A 17,940-nucleotide genomic window follows, 5' to 3' on the forward strand; every position below is an offset into this window, starting at 1 on the left:
TCATGGTGTTTTTTTTACTACTAGCAATACAACATGCTGCCCATGGTAAAATGCATGCTCATCTGACACTGAAGACATATGTGCATCAAGTAGTTTTTACAGACACATGGAGCGTTCTGACAATAATACTGTTTTCTTTCCTGAACCTTAAAGATCTCGGGACTGCTGCTGTCTATGGAGGATGAGGGAGCTGTAGGGTTTCATTTAAAATATCTTGTGTTCGCAAGGTGAACTAAACATTTAATGATTTGGACTGCCACCATATTAACCTTATGTTAATGTCTGCAGACAGATTTCATTATCGCTAGGGCCAGACAGAATCTGTGGACATGTTGGCAATTTATGTGAAGAATTTTCTAAAAAACCTGCAGATTTATACATAATTATTTTGGCAGTATCATAACTAAAAACTTAATATATAAAATAATAACTAATACCTTTTTAACTTTTATTTAATGTTTAGAATGCAAATCCAATTAGATCCACTTATTTGGTAAACAAAGCAAGTCACTCATATAATACATTTAATAAAAGACAGACAATATTACTTCACAAACTGTACTGTAAATAAATCAAACAAACATTTTCATGTTAGTCAATATTACTGAAATTAATTTAAAAACTGAATAAATATAAATGTACACACATTTACACAAGTAAATAAATAGACTCACTGATGGGCTGGAAATCTGCGAATTACTCATTGCTCACCTCTGGGCTGAGTACAGCAGTGCTGTCACTTGGCACATCTTCTTCATAGCCCTTGTTCAGGAAGCTCTCTGTCTCCTGGGCTCCACTGAGCTCGCTCGGACATTTCCCGTAGCTGTGTCTGGGGCTATCGCTCCCATGTGAAAGGTCACATTTGGCATCGCCCAGGTCAGAGGGTGTGCATGACATGCGCGGTGACCCGTCCTCATCCTGATAGGGCGGAGGCTGCAGCTCGTCCAATGGTGGAGTCCGTCTCATCCGCTGGATGCAGTTCACTGAAGAGAGAGAGAGAGAGAGATGCATTTGGTGTTTTTGAGCTGGTGTTTGGAGCTTTTAGCCAAGGGCGTAGAATTAGCATGAAAAGAGGCGACAAGTCCCCAGCAATATGCACCAATTACTGAAATGTCCCTACCAATAATTGAATCAATTTCCAAAATAATATAATGCTCAGTCAACCCTTAGTAACCTACATGTGTAAAAAAAAATCAAGTTCGCTAAGAGTTAACCATTATACTATTAACCAAGGCTGTGCAATTTATAGAAATTCACTTTTGATTTTGGCCTCCATGATTATGAGAAACTATAATCTGAATAAAACAGTTCAATTGTGTCACACACCTCTCTAAATTTCTCTACATTAAAACCTCCTCAAAGCCCGACTGCAGTAAAATCATGTAAATTGACGTTTGGAGCATGGGATGTGATTGTTTTTTGTTCCAATAAGTGTTTATTCTATATTATAATGTACTTTATTTATATTTTTAAAAGCGTGAAACAGAATTTGTGCTGTTCAATGCAGCTCTTAGAATGTTTGTCCCCACCAATGTCAAGAGCAAATCTACGCCCTTGTTTTTAGGCCAGTGTTATAAAGCAGGAAGGAAAGAAGTCGTTGATAGAAGTTGCACAGGAAATGCCAAATAGAATCTTGAGCTGTTTAAATGTGTTTTAGTTTAACTTTATTGTCTTTGTGTATGTAATTAGTTGCATTTCAAATTTTTGGTTACACTTTCAGATTGAGTTGTGTTGAGGGCATCATCAGTGGTTAGCACTGTTGCCTCACAGTAAGAAGGTCGCTGGTTCGAGTCCCGCCTGGGCTAGGAGACATTTCTGTGTGGAGTTTGCATGTTCTCCACATGTTTGCATGGGTTTCCTCTGGGGCTTCGGTTTCCCCTACAGTCCAAAGACATGCATTATAGGTAAATTGGGTAAAACTAAATTGGCTCTAGTGTATGAGTGTGAGAATATGAGAGTGTATGGGTGTTTCCCAGTACTGGGTTGCAGCTGGAAGAGCATCCACTGTGTAAGACATATGCCGAAATAGTTTCCGGTTCATTCCGCTTTGGCGACCCCTGATAAATAAGGGACTAAGCCGAAGGAAAATGAATGAATGAGTGAAGGTTGTGTTAAACTGACTGATAAGTATGTTTTGTTTGTACTTTATTTTTTCTGTCATTAAAATATTCTTACATTTAATATATTTGTAACACTTTCTTTATTGATTTTAGTAACTTTTAACATGTACAACAGAAATCAAAACCAAACATACAAAATAATAATAACAATAATAAAAAATAAAACAAGAAAAATTGAAAAAATACAAAAAATACATTAAAATAATAATAAAAATATACAAACATGTAAATGCATGTACTTACACATATAATAAAAAAATACATCCTATAACAACCACAATAAATCAATAGAAGGTAATGCAATTCATCCAGAGAAAAGATTTGTATCAGCTTCCTTCAAGAAAAATACAAAGGGATCCCAAATTTCTAATAAGTTAAAAGTTTCTTATCTGAACGAGTAAAAGTGCTTGTAATAGGAAAAATATTTAGAATATACAGTTTTGGACAAATTTTGGATAAATCCTGTTTAGATACTATGAATAAAATGTTTTGAACTTTCTCTTGAAAATATTCAACTAAAGAGCACTGCCATAAATAATGATATAGTTCCTATCTCTTTATTGTATTTTACGCATTGATCAGGAATGTTTGGATTAAATTTGTCACGTTTAGTATTTTAACATGGTTTTATTAGTATCGCGAGCATTTCTGTGGCCAAAGCTCTTTTGTTTTGTTCCTCTTTGCATTCTACACAATACAGTAATAATCAACACATCGGTAATACTGCAGTGAAAAGACTTGTTTCGAGTTTTTGGGGTTTTTCATGCTCTGCTGAAAGCAATTTGTTAATTCTAATAAGTTGTCATTTGAGATTGAATGGCTGAACTGTGAGGAGAATAATGAACACAGTTTTTTTTTTTTTTAACTTTTAAACTATAAACAATCAGTGAATTTAGTCAAAAGAATGATTAGACCTCATTATCATTTATTACAGAGTATGTTATATATTTATATATATTTAAAAGTAAGTGAAACCTTAAACAAGAATGGTAATTTTAAAAGCCTATGCTCAAATGAAGGAATGTTCATGGTTTTGCACAGTGCATTTGAATGCTCATAAATGATTTAGTTGTCCTTCAAGTGCTACAAAACACAGAGTGCACGTTTAATAAACAAATCGGCACTTTTCATTTTTCAAATGCAGAAACTGAAGGGAATTTGAGGATCTGCTGATGCTGCTAGTGGCTCTATGAAATTGAAATTGAGATGAATGGTGAAACGTGGCCTGATTTACCTGCGTTCACCCTACAAGTGAAGCAGCTCTGTAGCGAGAATGAACCAAGTGCCTGTTGCCATAGTAACATGCTGCTGGTCAGGACAGGAAGATTTAGTGATCTTATAAATACAGTGCATTCACACATACACATACACATGCACACACAGCTGCTTCTGTTTTGATGCAACTACCTGTAGTTCTGACTATTAGAAACTCAGACATTGCTGAGGCTCTACGTTTTATCAAGAAGTAGATTATTTTTATATATAATATTCTAAATTCTCTTCATCCCTCATATAATATTTATAAATATAATAATTTTAATTAACAAATTACATCATCACTCACTGGCTTACTCACTCTGCTTTGCTTGATTCCATTCTTTATCAGGGGTTGCCACTGTGGAATCAACTGCCAATTACATTTTCAGCAGAACAATTTTAGAAGTAAAAAAACCCTGTTCTATTACATTAAATAATGATGACAAAATTAATAATTGTAATACATTATAATAAATAATTGTGCAATTAAATTACCGGTAAGAATAATATATATATTTAAAACTGAAAAATTAAGACAATTAATTAATTCAATTATGAATTAAATTTTAGATTTATACAGGGCTTAATAAATTAAATAAATTTATGAGTGTCCCTAACAAAAATATTTAATACATTTAATAATACAAAAATAATAATAATTTTGTTTGAATTTTTTAAAATAAATTTTCAAATACACTTGAAGTCAGAATTATTAGCCCCCCTGATTATTTTTTCCCCAATTTCTGTTTAACGGAGAGAAGATTTTTTTCAACAGATTTCTAAACATAATAGTTTTAATAACTAATTTGTAATAACTGACCTGTTTTATATTTGCCATGATTACAGTAAATAATCTTTGATATATTTTTCAAGACACTTCGTTACAGCTTAAAGTGATATTTAAAGGCTTAACTAGGTTAAATATTAAGGTTAGGTTAATTAGGCAAGTTATTGTATAAGGATGGTTTGTTCTGTAGGAAAAAAAATAAAGCTTAAAGGGGCTAATAATTTTGACCTTAAAATGGTTTTTTAAAAAATTTAAAACTGCTTATATTCTACCTAAAATAAAACAAATAAGACTTTCTCCAGGAGAAAAAAATATTATCAGACATACTGTGAAAATTTCCTTGCTCTGTTAAACATTATTTGGGAAATATTTAAAAAAGAAACAAAAATCAAAAGGGGTAAATAATTCTAACTTCAACTGTATAGTTTTGATATTGGAAAAAGGTTGAATAGATGATGATATTTATGACAATTACTACTGTATATTGATTATTACTTTAATTCATAACCTGAAATATGTATATTTTCTAAATCATAAATGAATTGTGTTTTTAAAATTTGACTATACTAAAATGGATATGCACCAGGATACAGCAGGCGCAAACTCAGAATCAGAGTTTACTTTTAATGAGGCTGGATGAAAGAAGCATTGCTGCGATTAAGGCGATAGAGAAGCACTCTTGTTTTCATTTCACGTTGAATGACGTCTTTGATCATCAACACTGCAGCATTTTCAACCTCCGGCAATGAGCAAAAATGTCTGTGAATGAGAGGCTCTGCCCTACTGTATATCTTGTGTTTCAATTTGATCTGAATGCCAGTATTGATGCCAGAACTACAACAGTTGGAATTGCCAAGAAGAGTGATCAATAGCGTGACCCTGAACTTGATTTTTTAGGGCTCATAAACCGTCCAAACAACACGCAATGAATAGCAATACTAAAGCATCAGTAAGGTGTTATAAACCTCTTTGGTTCCAACAGCAAACGCTCAGCTCATTTGTTATGTATGAGTGAAGGAATGTGTGTATGTGTGTTTGTGCAATGTGAATGTGAGCGTAAATGTAAATGTGTGTGTGTTTTAGCAGCTCATGTATTATACAGATGGCCTGAGGCTACAGGCTCTCCTGCCTCCAGGAAAACAGCTCATGAGAAAAGCATGCGGCTCTATGTGTCTCTGTGTGCAGTAGTTCACAGAAGCAGAGGCTGAAATCAGAGAGAGATTTTCCACCCGCTTCCTGCTTTTTTTCTTTCTGACAGCACTTCCCTTTGACACATTTTCATTCTCTTTATAGCCCGTCGTAATCTTCCTGCTCTGTTTTCCAGATAATTCCAGCAGGGATTTTGGCTCGGAATGCAATAATGGCAATTGAGGGACAATTGGAAGTAGAGAAAATAACCCTAATCCTGTTCATTACCCATGATTATTGACAGTCATCACAGAGCCATTTATGTAGCAGTTTAAAAGCAGAGATCATCATCTTTCTCTCAAAAGCAGAATAACAGAATTGTGTCCTTTTCTAAGAAAGGTTTTTTTTCTTTCTTCTTTCATCTTGCCTCATACTGCAGCTCTGTGAGTGTTTGTGTGGAAAAAGTAGAAGAAGAAAAACAAACAAACAATGTGTTCTGGCTCTTTATGTAAAAATTTATTCTTCCAAAACCATCCAGATTCACTTGACATGTGATATATGCATGATCTGAACCCTTTTACTCTCTGTAAAACTCACCGCTGCCAGAGAAAAAAACAGCCCACAGTCATTTTTATTAAAAACAGCTTTCATTCAGATTTTTCTTCTGGGTCTGTTACTGACTTTTCTATGAAAAAAGTTCTGAGTCATGCCAGAATTCCAGTGAAAAACAGGCATGTCTTATCTCACCATTTGTTGTTAAGCAGCGCCATCTAGTGTAATGATAAAAAAATGCATTTATTCATTCATTCATTCATTTTCTTGTCGGCTTAGTCCCTTTATTAATCTGGGGTCGCCACAGCGGAATGAACCGCCAATTTATCCAGCAAGTTTTTTTACACAGCGGATGCCCTTTCAGCCGCAACCTATCTCTGGGAAAATACATGCATTTAGTTGGCCATTTTTCAAGATAAGCCTTTGGTGTGTCCAGAACGTGTCTGTAAACTTTCAGCTGAAAATACCCATCAGATTTTTCATTATAGATGCTAGTATCTGCCCATTTTTGGCTTTTGAATACATTAAAGCTGTTTTTGTAGCCTATGGCTTTAAATGCAAATGAGCAGCTTCTCCCCGCAAACAATTCCCCCCTGCATGTCTGCTTTTCATTATACATTGTGTCAGATAAACAGCCGTCAGTGATAGAGAAAGACTCTGATGAAGCTGTGATTTACTGACACCATGTGGTGGTGATTATAGCTGTTAAGAATTAAATAGCGATTTTACTTTCTTTATTACAAACATGCTGTTTTAAAAACGTTTAAACTTAGAAAAATCAGAAAAGTCACAGAGTTTATTTTCAAAAAATGTTCTGTGGACCTGTATATATGTTATTACAGAAATATGACGATATGTCAATCAATTCGGTGAGCGGGGAAAACCACACTCCTACATAATGTTGCGGTGGGCCTCAAAATCTGTGGGATTTGGGTCCTATTTTAACATCAGGATATTTTTAAAAAGAGACTTCTTGTGTTTATATCATTCCAAAATGACAGTGGATACACTACATACACACAGGTCTGTCCAAACAGCTTCCAGATGATTTTTACCATAAGTGTCCTTTATAGGGATAGTTAACGCAAAAATGATATAAAAAAAAAAAAGACAATTTTCTCACCCTCAAGTCAAGTGTTTCCAAATCTATACTTTTTCTGTTGAACAGAAAATAAATTATATTAAAGAATATTAGAAATTGGTACTTATTGACTTCCATAGAGAAAACAAATACTATGGAAGTCAGTGGTTACTGGTTTCAAAATTATTTTTCATTCATTCATTCATTCGTTCATTCATTCATTCATTTGCACGCGCACACACACACACACACACACACACACACACACACACACACACACACACACACACACACACACACACACACACACACACACACACACACACACTCAATTGCTTACCCAATTCACCTGTACCACATCTCTTTGGACTTGCGGGGGAAACTGGAGCAACCGGAGGAAACCCATGCAAACACGGTAGTAACATACAAACTCCACACAGAAATGCCAACTGACCCAGCCGAGGCTCGAACCCGCGACCTTCTTGCTGTGAGGCGAACAGGCAAACCTCTTTTGTGTTAAAGAAAACACTGAATCTCAAATGTGTTTGTGACAAGTGAAGGGGGACGAAATGATCACAGAATTTTTGCTTTTGGGTGAACTGTCTCTTCAACTGATTTGCTTTGTCTAGGTGCCATGGAAGACCAATATTGTTTAAGCTTTTAGGATCAGTAAGATTTTTTTTTTGTCTTTGAAGGTAAGGAATTATTGTATTTAGTGAGGGAACATTAGATCTAAAGTGATCAAATAAATTATAAAATGTTAAGCTGCACAAATGTTTTCACCAAACAAAACACATGATAATGATTTCTGAAATATCATGCTGCAATGAAGACTAGAGTTTTGGCTGCTGAATTGTTACTATTACATGAATAAATTACATATACATAAACAACAAACGTAATCAAAATATTCTCAAAATGCTTTTTAAACGCTTTCAGGGACACTCTTCTAGAACAGAAATTTCATCTAATAAAAATGGCCATTAAATGAGTTCCTGTTTTTGATTGTTTATAATTTAAGCCCATGGCTGCTGTTTCTGCAAATATCTTGAGCAAGAGTTCAATAAACAGGTTAAGTAACTTTCATAGACACAATATTTGCTACATTAAAAAAAAAAAAGCAACATCGTGTTTTGTTCTTCAAAAAAATTACCACATTTGAACAAGTGGTCAACATAATTTATAAAACTATATTTGCTTTTTCAAATCTTTCATGCAACATCTAAGAAGCATAAGGCAATACGGGTAAATACAAGGATGATTTTGTTCAAACTGATTTCATTCAGTTGAAAATGCCAATGTATTCTGATTTAATTTCCTGATTATTTACAGGAGCACCAAACTTCAGTCTGATTGATAAAAACACAGAATCTCCCCTTAAAGTTTAAGCATGAATCTCTACTTCCATCTGACAGATCCCATATAGCTGAAAGAAAGGTGTTTTTATTTTTGTGTTTGTGTGAATGTGATGTGATGTGCAAATGTACCATCATCTGCGGAGGCTTCGCTGCTGTAGCCGTCATATTCAGCCGCTAGAGGGGAGTATTTCTGCCGTGTGTCCCATCCATAGCCCTTCTGGTGACGCGAGTTTGTCCTAGCTGCACCTCCCCGGAGACCCTGCGACCTGGACACGGCCTCCTGGTACTGACCGATCACCTCATCATCACTGTCTGACGACGAGCAGTGATAGTCCGCATTCACGTAACTCTTTTCTGAAGGAAAGCAAAGGGGGACAAAAGAAGAGACTTTTGATTTTAGACAGAACAAATATTTTGAGAAAACTTTAGAATAACCATTTCACACACACATTCATACACTATGGACAATTTAGCCTATACCCAATTCACCTGTACCACATGTCTTTGGACTGTGGAGGAAACAGGAGCACCCGGAGGAAACCCACGCGAACGCAGGGAAAACATGCAAACTCCACACAAAAAACGCCAACTTTGCCGAGGCTCGAACCAGCGCCCCAGCAACCTTCTTGCTGTGAGGCGACAGCACTACCTACTGCACCACTGCTTCGCCGGGCATGACAATTTGATCTCCTTTAATAAAACTTAAGTTATTTAATTTAACGATGTAGGAGAAATGATTAAGATGCCTTAAGATATAGGTGACAACAGACTATCTTTTCTTTCTGTTTGATCCCTTTTATAATATTTTTTTTCATTTCTGTACTTTTCTAACATTATGTATATAGTTTTTGTCATTTCCCCCCTCCCTTTTATACTTATTTACAGGTTTCTGTATGCATATATTCATACTGTATATGTGTGTTTGTTTTGTGTGTACATATATATTGTCATTTTTAGTTTCATATTGTTATCAACCATGCTATACACATTTAACCAAGTCAGTGTTGAGGAATTCTGCTATTACCATTGTTGATAACCATGTTTACTAAAAACACAATAAAGTTTGAGTCGATAAAACATGTTTACATGAATTAATGTTTCAAGTTGGCAAAACAATATTTCTCTAGTTGTGTATTTAGAGCAGAACAGTAGGAAGTGTGAATCATCCTCTATTTGATTTGTGTCACACTGCTTAGTTTTTTAGGCATAATTTGCCAGAAAAAAAGGAAAAGGGTGTCTGTCAAATTTTATATCAGGACAAGCAAAAATGGTGATGTACATTAGTAGGAGGCACAATATTTTGTTATAAAGACAATTTATAAAATTGAATTGATTTTTAAAGGGGCAACGCGGTTGTGCAGCAGGGAGTCCTGTTGCCTTACAGCCAAGAAGGTCAGTAGTTCGAGCCTCGGCTGGGTCAGTTGGCTTTTCTGTGTGGAGTTTGCATGTTCTCCCCGCGTTCGCATGCGTTTCTTCTAGGTGCTCGGGTTTCCAATTGTCCGTAGTGTATGTGTGTCAATCAGTGTGTATGGGGTGTTTCCCAGTGATGGGATGCAGCTGGAAGGGCATCCGCTGCGTAAAACATATGCTAGATGAGTTTGCGGTTCATTCTGCGGTGGCGACCCCAGATTAATAAAGGGACTAAGCCAAAAAGAAAATTAATGAATGATTTTTAAAGGGCTTATAAGAGCAAGAATAAGGAATACATATAATTTTTTATTTGTCAATGCAAGAGTTGGACAAGTTTAAGTCATGTGGAGTTTATGATGAAGTTTTTTTAGTTTTTGATGAAAACATTGAGTGATTTGGAAATAAGCTTTTGTTTAAATCAATGAAACATGTAGTTTAACATTTTGTATTGATTAAAGGTGTATTACATTTAAAAACAATTCTTTCTGTGTGTGTATTTATATATAGCCCTCTATTTCAAGTAGAACTTTTTTGCATACAATAATAAAAAATTATTAAATGGTTTAAAAAGTTTAAAATCTTTTAAACACGATTAAATTATTTTTAGAGAATACAATACCAATGTTTTAGCTTCAGAAGAGATGAGAAATGGTATAACACTGATTTATAGTCACAACAAATAAAAACATCTGTTATAATATTAATATAATCTTGGCACTTTCAGCAATTCAACCGTGTTGCAATATTGCAAAGATCACAAAGCAGGTTTGAAATATCTTGCTTTCCATCAATCTTAGCACAGACACTAGAGGGCACTATAGATTAACAATAAAACACATTCTCATGTAATAAAGACCCAAAGAAGGTGGCATGCAAATAATACATTTTCCTCCTTGAGCCAATATTATGAATTAATATTTGTCTAAAATGCTGGTAGAGTTGTCAGGAATGACATGCATTAATAATTTTCATTGAAAAAAATAAAGCCCATGCCTGGTAATTTTGCACAGAATAGAAACAGACAGGAAGAAAAGCATAAATAGACTGACATATTAAATGTCAGAAACGGCAGTGAAGTCATTAAGATAAAAGGAGGGAAAGCAAAACAGCATTCTGACCGAAGCAGAGACCATTCCCGCCAGATGAAGAGATACGATCAAGAAAGAAAAGGCAGTGGCTCCCTCTTTTGGACAGTCATTTAATGAAGTTCAGATAGTAGAGGGATAAAGTTAGCAGTCTTATCCTCTCACCTTCAGCATCTCTACTGCTAGATTTCTTCTTCTCATTACCATCTGCTGGGCTAGATGGTTTTGCTTTGGTGGACTCTGAAGTTTCTTTAATGCAAGATCCGTTTTGTTGGCATACAGAGAGTGCATCAGCACTATTTTGTGCCTTGAACTTTTCTATCAGCATGTCAGGAGTCTGTGAGAGGTCACTTTCTGAAGATAAGGTCTCAATTGACAGCACTGAACAGTTGTCGTTTTTTGCAATCTGAGGCTCAGGATCCTCCACTAGGCCCGATGCAGCCTGGGTCTGGATTTTAGCCCGATCCAGAAAAGTGTCTCTTCTCTCTTGGACCTGTCGTGCCGCAGCCTCCTTCTCCTCAGCCTCTTTCTTACGAATCCTCTTTAGCTCCTCAGCTTGCACCTTGTGAATGATAGTGTTGACATGCTCTGCGAGTTCTCCAGTCACCGTGTATGTAACGTCGCTCAGAGCAAAAGCCAAATCGTCAACTTTTTCTGTCACCGATTCCAACATGGCAGACACTGAGGGGAGACTTTGCTGGAAGCTCTTAAAAAATGCCATTTTGTCATGTAAAGCAGAATTGTTTGCTTGATTTGATTCCTGTGAAATGTCCAGTTTTCCAGTCTTAAATGCACCATCAGAGTGTCAAAAACCGTCATAAACAAACTTTAAATTCAACTGTTTTGTTAAAAATTTGAACACCTGAAATAAGGAAGGAAAAAAGGAAACAAATCATGTTTAAATAAGACACAGTTTGAATATTTATAATGTGATTCATAAAGCTACAGTACACAGAAGTCTCTCAGGAGGTGTGATATTCTTCAGCATGCTCTGACTCAAACAACAGAGATGAGGTGAGTCAGAGAGGTCAAATCTCACAGCTTCATGACAGTTATTTATGCTTTTCCAAAATCTGCTACAAGCCACACAAGCAGTCTGCCTCGGAGCACAATTTGATGTGCGTATGTTGCGATGTATAACTGTAATTATGTATAATGACTGCAGCTGTAATGAATACAGCAGATGGTTCAGGGAACCACCGACACCAGGTTTTCAGTGAAGTGTCCAGCATATTTACTCTACTGGATTCTGATAAACTTGGCAGGGAACAGAGGAAGATTTCCCCCTGAGACCAAGGGCAAAGGAGGGCTGTTCATATTTATTTTAGATGGAGAAAACCACAAGGGAGGCCCTTTCTGGCAGAGACTGAGGGTGAATACTGTTCATCGTAATAGTGCTGAGGAAGGCCAAGCTTTTTGGCATTTTACCCAAATAACCATACATCTACTTTGACACTGACAGAGAAATTATGGCTAGAATCACTACACGACCTTAGACCAGAGAAAGAATATAATTCCAGTCAGATAGCCAATCAGACACACGGCACTAAATGAGCACAGATGACTTTTCCTGTCACACAATCAACATTTAACAATTACAGGGAGAGTTCACAGCAACATAAAAATGATGATAACAATAAATAAACAATAAATATTTAAAGGTGCAGTATGTAAGTTTGACACCCAGTGGTTAAACTAGGTATTGCATTCCTGTATCAAAACAAACAGAAGTGCAGGTTGCCAGATTGAGGACCAAAAGGAGTAAGTCTGACTATCAAGCCTAAAGGTTGATTTTATGCATGTTCTATATAAAGGTAACGGCACGCGATAGAAGGAATATTGTCCATATTATTTTTTGTTTTTGTTCTAACCAACACCTTGAATCCTTAAATTAATATTAGAAATGGCTTCTATTTTTTGCAGCTGAGCAACAGAAAACCGACACTAGCTATGTTGATGGAAATGCCAAGATGTGCCTAAATTTTTAAAATGAGCATAAAAAACTAATGCACAAAAATGTGTAGGATAAACTTTGTATTCGATAAGAAAGGATGCACAAAAACTATGATGAAAACACTTTTACTGAACAAATTCCAGTATGCGCATAAAAAAAGTCATGTGATTTTGTTATAAGAGATCACGTGATGACAAAAATGTGTGCGAATGGACAAACCAGCAGGCTGAGCACACTGTAAAACATCTGAAATTTAAAACGCCTTAACCAGTTACGATTAGTGTTCTTATAATATTAATGACATCCAGATTCTGTTCCGCGTCTCATACTTTCAAACACCACCGGGCGTTCACTGCGTGAACTGCGGACTGTCTTCTGAATTGCAAGCCATTTATTAAATGAAGAACAGATTCACACAGCTTCTCTTATCACAGCAAATTCCATTTTACTGTTGATATTTGGCACCAGTAAGTGACGATTTTGTGATGATTTTGTTTGCTTGAATGGAACTCATTGACTCATTGAATGGAAATGCTGCTATAGTCGTATATCTTTTATGCGATAATCCAGTTTTGTGCATAAAGTTAATTTGCATTTTTGGATGAAAACATAGCTATTGATCACCTCAGGTACACCTCATGTGCTTTATTCAGTGTTATATGCTAACAATGTGAGTTTGAATGCCATTTTTTTCTTTAAAGTTAAATAAACAATTTGAAATTGAACTTTAGTACTGGAAAATAATGCAAGCCAACACATATCAGTGATTCAGCATGTACATTTATTAATGTTAAAGAGGTTTAATATGTATTAATTAGATTTTAAACCTTACCATTTCTTTGGAGTGCAGTGAGTGCACTATTCTGTGCTATTATTGGCTTAATAACCACCTCATGTGGAACTCTGAATCTGCGTCTCATTTCAGGGTCTGCTACTCACCACCTGAGGTTACATTTCGGTGATGAACGCTTTGAGAGCCTTCTGATGAATGAATGAAATATGATGCTTTCCACAAAGATAACCCGGGGTGCTGAAATATAATTGGCTGAACTGGCAGTGGGGTGTTAAAAGAACCAAGATCGCATCCTGGCACGGAAAGCACGTTTTCAAAGCAGAATATCTGACTGCATTGTTTTTCAGATAAACAAGTATGTTCACTTAGCATGTTTCTTAGATATCTGCAAACATATTATGGCATTTTTATGCTTTAGAAGAGTCAAAAACTTACATATAGCACGTTTAAAAAACACTAACTGAGCATTTTAGAGGGGTTTTCTGAAGATTGATGAAGTATTGATGGTGGAAATCCAGCATGTCATCTCAGGAATAGATGACATTTTAAAATATATCAAAAGAGACAACATACATTAGATTTTTTATTTTTAGATTTGCTTTATTTATGAAAATATATATAACACAATATCTGCTGTAAATGCAGCCTTGGTGCGCACCATAGACTGTAAAATATATGGACGTAGTGTCCGTGACATCACCCATAGGTTTCTAAAGAGCGCAAAAGAAGCCACAAGTAGGTGTGGCCAACCGTCGCCATTTTGGTCGCGTGTCATCGCACCCACGGCGGGATACCAAACAAGGGCAAAGAGGCGGAGACTGAGTGGAGCTACAGACACCTGCTGGCATTTTGCTTGGACCTGGTTCAGACACACTTTACTTTGGGAGAACGCTTAATACTTTATCATCTGTGACTCGTTTGTATTCTGACCACTTGTGCTTGGTTGTACACTATATCAATAAAGTGTTTAGTCTTTTAAAAACACACTGCTGTAATACATTGAGCCACTAAACATTGTTCTTATGACGTTTTTCAACAGGAGGAAAACGTGAATTACTTCCAAACACTTCAGATATAGTCTTTGTTAGTTAATGTAAGACTATTGATGAAATCCAGCATAACACTGTATGACAACGCTTTAGATGACTGTTCTAGAGCTTACAGCTAATCAATTCGTCAGATTCTGGAGTGCATTACAGCTGTAAATATAAATATAAACGATAAATGATCTTAAATAAAACAAATACATGTATAGAGATGGTATATAATTATATAACTTTACTCACATGGGAAACGGAGGCCACGTGAATGGTTTGTAAGCACAATTAAGTGCACTCAGCATGCCATGCCATCTAATAATTGTAGGAAACAAGTCCAAAAGGCAGTTGACTGTGTAAAGCCACATAAAACAACACAGAAATACGATAAATATGCCTAGTTCAGTGGCTAATCTGCAGGATTTAGCTGAAGTGACGTGACGGTGACCAACGAGACCTAGCTGTCACTCAAGTGGCCACTCCCTTAATTATGCAAACTTAATATAAATTAATATAAAGGAAACAGTTGAGTTATAAAAAATTCACCCCCTCACAGTTGTCATGAAGGGTAATATTAGCTGTATTAACCAAAATCTTTTTTTGTACCAGGCTTTAAACACCTTTTTTTCTGCTGTAAAGTTGGCCATTCTAACAGTGGGCTCAATTGAAATTTGCTCTGTTTTGGAGCCAGGAGCGGCCAGGACTAGCGGTATTTCGGCTGAATTGCAGTTTTAGTTACTCCCTAGAGCGGGAGGTTGCCGCTTGGTGCGCACAAGTTTTCTTTTTTAAAAACAAAATAACATTTTGGAAGGAACGTTAATGTCAAATTTTCATTGCACTTTAGATTTAGCGCTCAGAATAAATGAAGAACATTACAGTTTCATGTTTAGCACACAGTCTCATGTTTACTGCGCTTTTTCACAGACTCACCAGGTCAAATAAGAGCAAACATACTTATTTGGTAAATGTCATTGTGATTATGCCACTGGTGCTGAGCAGAGTTATGTAAAGGCCTGTGTGTGGGCAGCTCAGTGATGCCTGGATCCACAGCCCGTGTGTGTGTGTGTGTGTGTGTGTGTGTGTGTGGGCATTAAGTGCCCCTGTCGACAGTATAAGTGTGTAGGTGTGATTGAGTGCTTTATGCTTTTAACAAAAGCTAGTTGTGTGCACTAATGTGCACGGTTTATTGAGTTTATTCCAGCCAGTTCTGTTGTGTGCATGTATACTGACAATGTGGACATTTGATCTAGCGTGTGTTTGGATTTCTGCCCACATTTTCTCTTGGGGCTGTTACATGATCCCTTTCATTCATTTTCAGACACACACGCACATTCGTCACAAGTACTATTGATCTAATAATTGGCCTGTGGCATCTGTTCTGTCCGATCAACATCATGCTTTGAAGTGTGTAGCATATCCCAGGACTCCACACTGCCAAAATCATCTTTAGCAAACTGAAGTCCAAAGTCCTACTGTAAGTAGTGCTAATAAAACTCTGTTAGGAATTTTCTGATCTGCAGCTTAGCAGATAATTACCTCTCGGGAGATTGGCATTCATTGTTTGGGAATTTGGACCAGTGTTATCCTGGACCTCCAAGCCTCAGAAATACCATGATTTGGGCTCAGTCATTACAGATCGGTATGTTATTTTAATGCCAGTGGAATAAATAAATACAATAGTTTCATGGATGGTGCTATAAATATCAGTGCAAAGAGTTGAACTCACTCTCGCTCAGTCCGGCTCAATGAAACAGACGGGTGGTAATCCATACTGAACATCCGGCATTTGTGTTTATCAACATCCTTCATACTGCCCTTCTACGAACTCCACAGAAATAATCAATATTGCCTTTTTAAACAAAAAATTTCAGTGGTTTTAAAACACAAACAGCCTATACTTCCATTAATGCATTTCATTCCATTATATATATATATATATATATATATATATATATATATATATATATATATATATATATATATATATATATATATATATATATATATATATTTATTTTTTTTTTTTTTCATAAGATTTGAAAAAGTAAATGTTTTTGGAAGTTTTGTCAAATATTTTGGGAAGCATTTGCTAACATATTATGTTCTTTGAATAATTAGTGAAGGAATGTTTGTTTGTCATTTTAAATCATCATTGGCTAGTAATTACTCCAGTCCTTATGTCATATTTTGTCATATAATCCTTCAGAAATCATTGTATTATGTTTGTTTGGTGTTCAATAATAATTTCTTGTATTATTATTGTGCAAAAGGTTTGTTGTACAACATCATTATACTGCATTGTTGCTAAATACACAATATAATATTAATAATAATAATAATAATAATATAAAAATAATAATAACAACAACAACAATAACAATCTACTGTATAATATTAATAAAACTAATCTATAATAATAATAATAATCTACAATAATAATAATAATTAAAATAATAGTAATCATAATATTAATCTATGAATCTATGACAATTGCATTGTACTTGTACATGTGTAATGACAATAAAGTTCAATCTAATCTAATATTATAGAGTGCTCAGCATATATGACTACACCACTCACAAATATATCTTTCAAATTAATATTTCTAACAGGATGCTATACATTATTATATTGGTGCATATCTGCTTAGTCATTAATAAAGCCAAATATGGAGCTAATCTAACAAAAATAAATTGTGTAGCTTGTAATTTGTTTTTTTGCAATATTTTGCTAAATGAAATGGATAAAACTCAAAATGGGGCATTTCGTATAGCCATATGGATAGATAGACAGACAGACAGACAGACAGACGACAGATAGATAGATAGATAGATAGACAGACAGACAGACAGACAGACAGACAGACAGACAGACAGACAGACAGACAGACAGACAGACAGACAGACAGACAGACAGACAGACAGACAGACAGATAGATAGATAGATAGATAGATAGATAGATAGATAGATAGATACTGTAGATAGATAGATAGATAGACAGACAGACAGACAGACAGACAGACAGACAGACAGACAGACAGACAGACAGACAGATAGATAGATAGATAGATAGATAGATAGATAGATAGATAGATAGATAGATAGATAGATAGATAGATAGATAGATAGATAGATAGATAGATAGATAGATAGATACTGTAGATAGATAGATAGATAGACAGACAGACAGACAGACAGACAGACAGACAGACAGACAGACAGACAGACAGACAGACAGACAGACAGATAGATAGATAGATAGATAGATAGATAGATAGATAGATAGATAGATAGATAGATAGATAGATAGATAGATAGATAGATAGATAGATAGATAGATAGATAGATAGATAGATAGATAGATAGATACTGTAGATA

At 35.5% G+C, this 17,940-nt stretch overlaps 1 protein-coding gene across 6 annotated transcripts in view; it reads right to left on the reverse strand.

The window, feature by feature from the left end:
- Nucleotides 1–17,940, reverse strand: part of syt14a (synaptotagmin XIVa) — a 70,086-nt gene that overhangs the window by 14,521 nt on the left and 37,625 nt on the right. For 4 of the 6 annotated variants that reach the window (XM_073920147.1, XM_068213077.2, XM_073920146.1 and 1 more), the window contains 2 exons: nt 8,413–8,637; nt 712–983 (listed from right to left, as the gene is read on the reverse strand). In XM_073920147.1, coding sequence (XP_073776248.1) covers nt 712–983; nt 8,413–8,637 — 497 coding nt within the window. Of the gene's footprint in view, nt 1–711; nt 984–8,412; nt 8,638–10,943; nt 11,641–17,940 lie in introns of those variants that run through there. The other 2 variants (XM_017358836.4, XM_017358835.4) reach the window with 1 other exon arrangement.

The sequence above is a fragment of the Danio rerio genome, chromosome 13 (genome assembly GCF_049306965.1).
Source record: "Danio rerio strain Tuebingen ecotype United States chromosome 13, GRCz12tu, whole genome shotgun sequence".
In the NCBI taxonomy this organism is placed as follows: domain Eukaryota; kingdom Metazoa; phylum Chordata; class Actinopteri; order Cypriniformes; family Danionidae; genus Danio; species Danio rerio.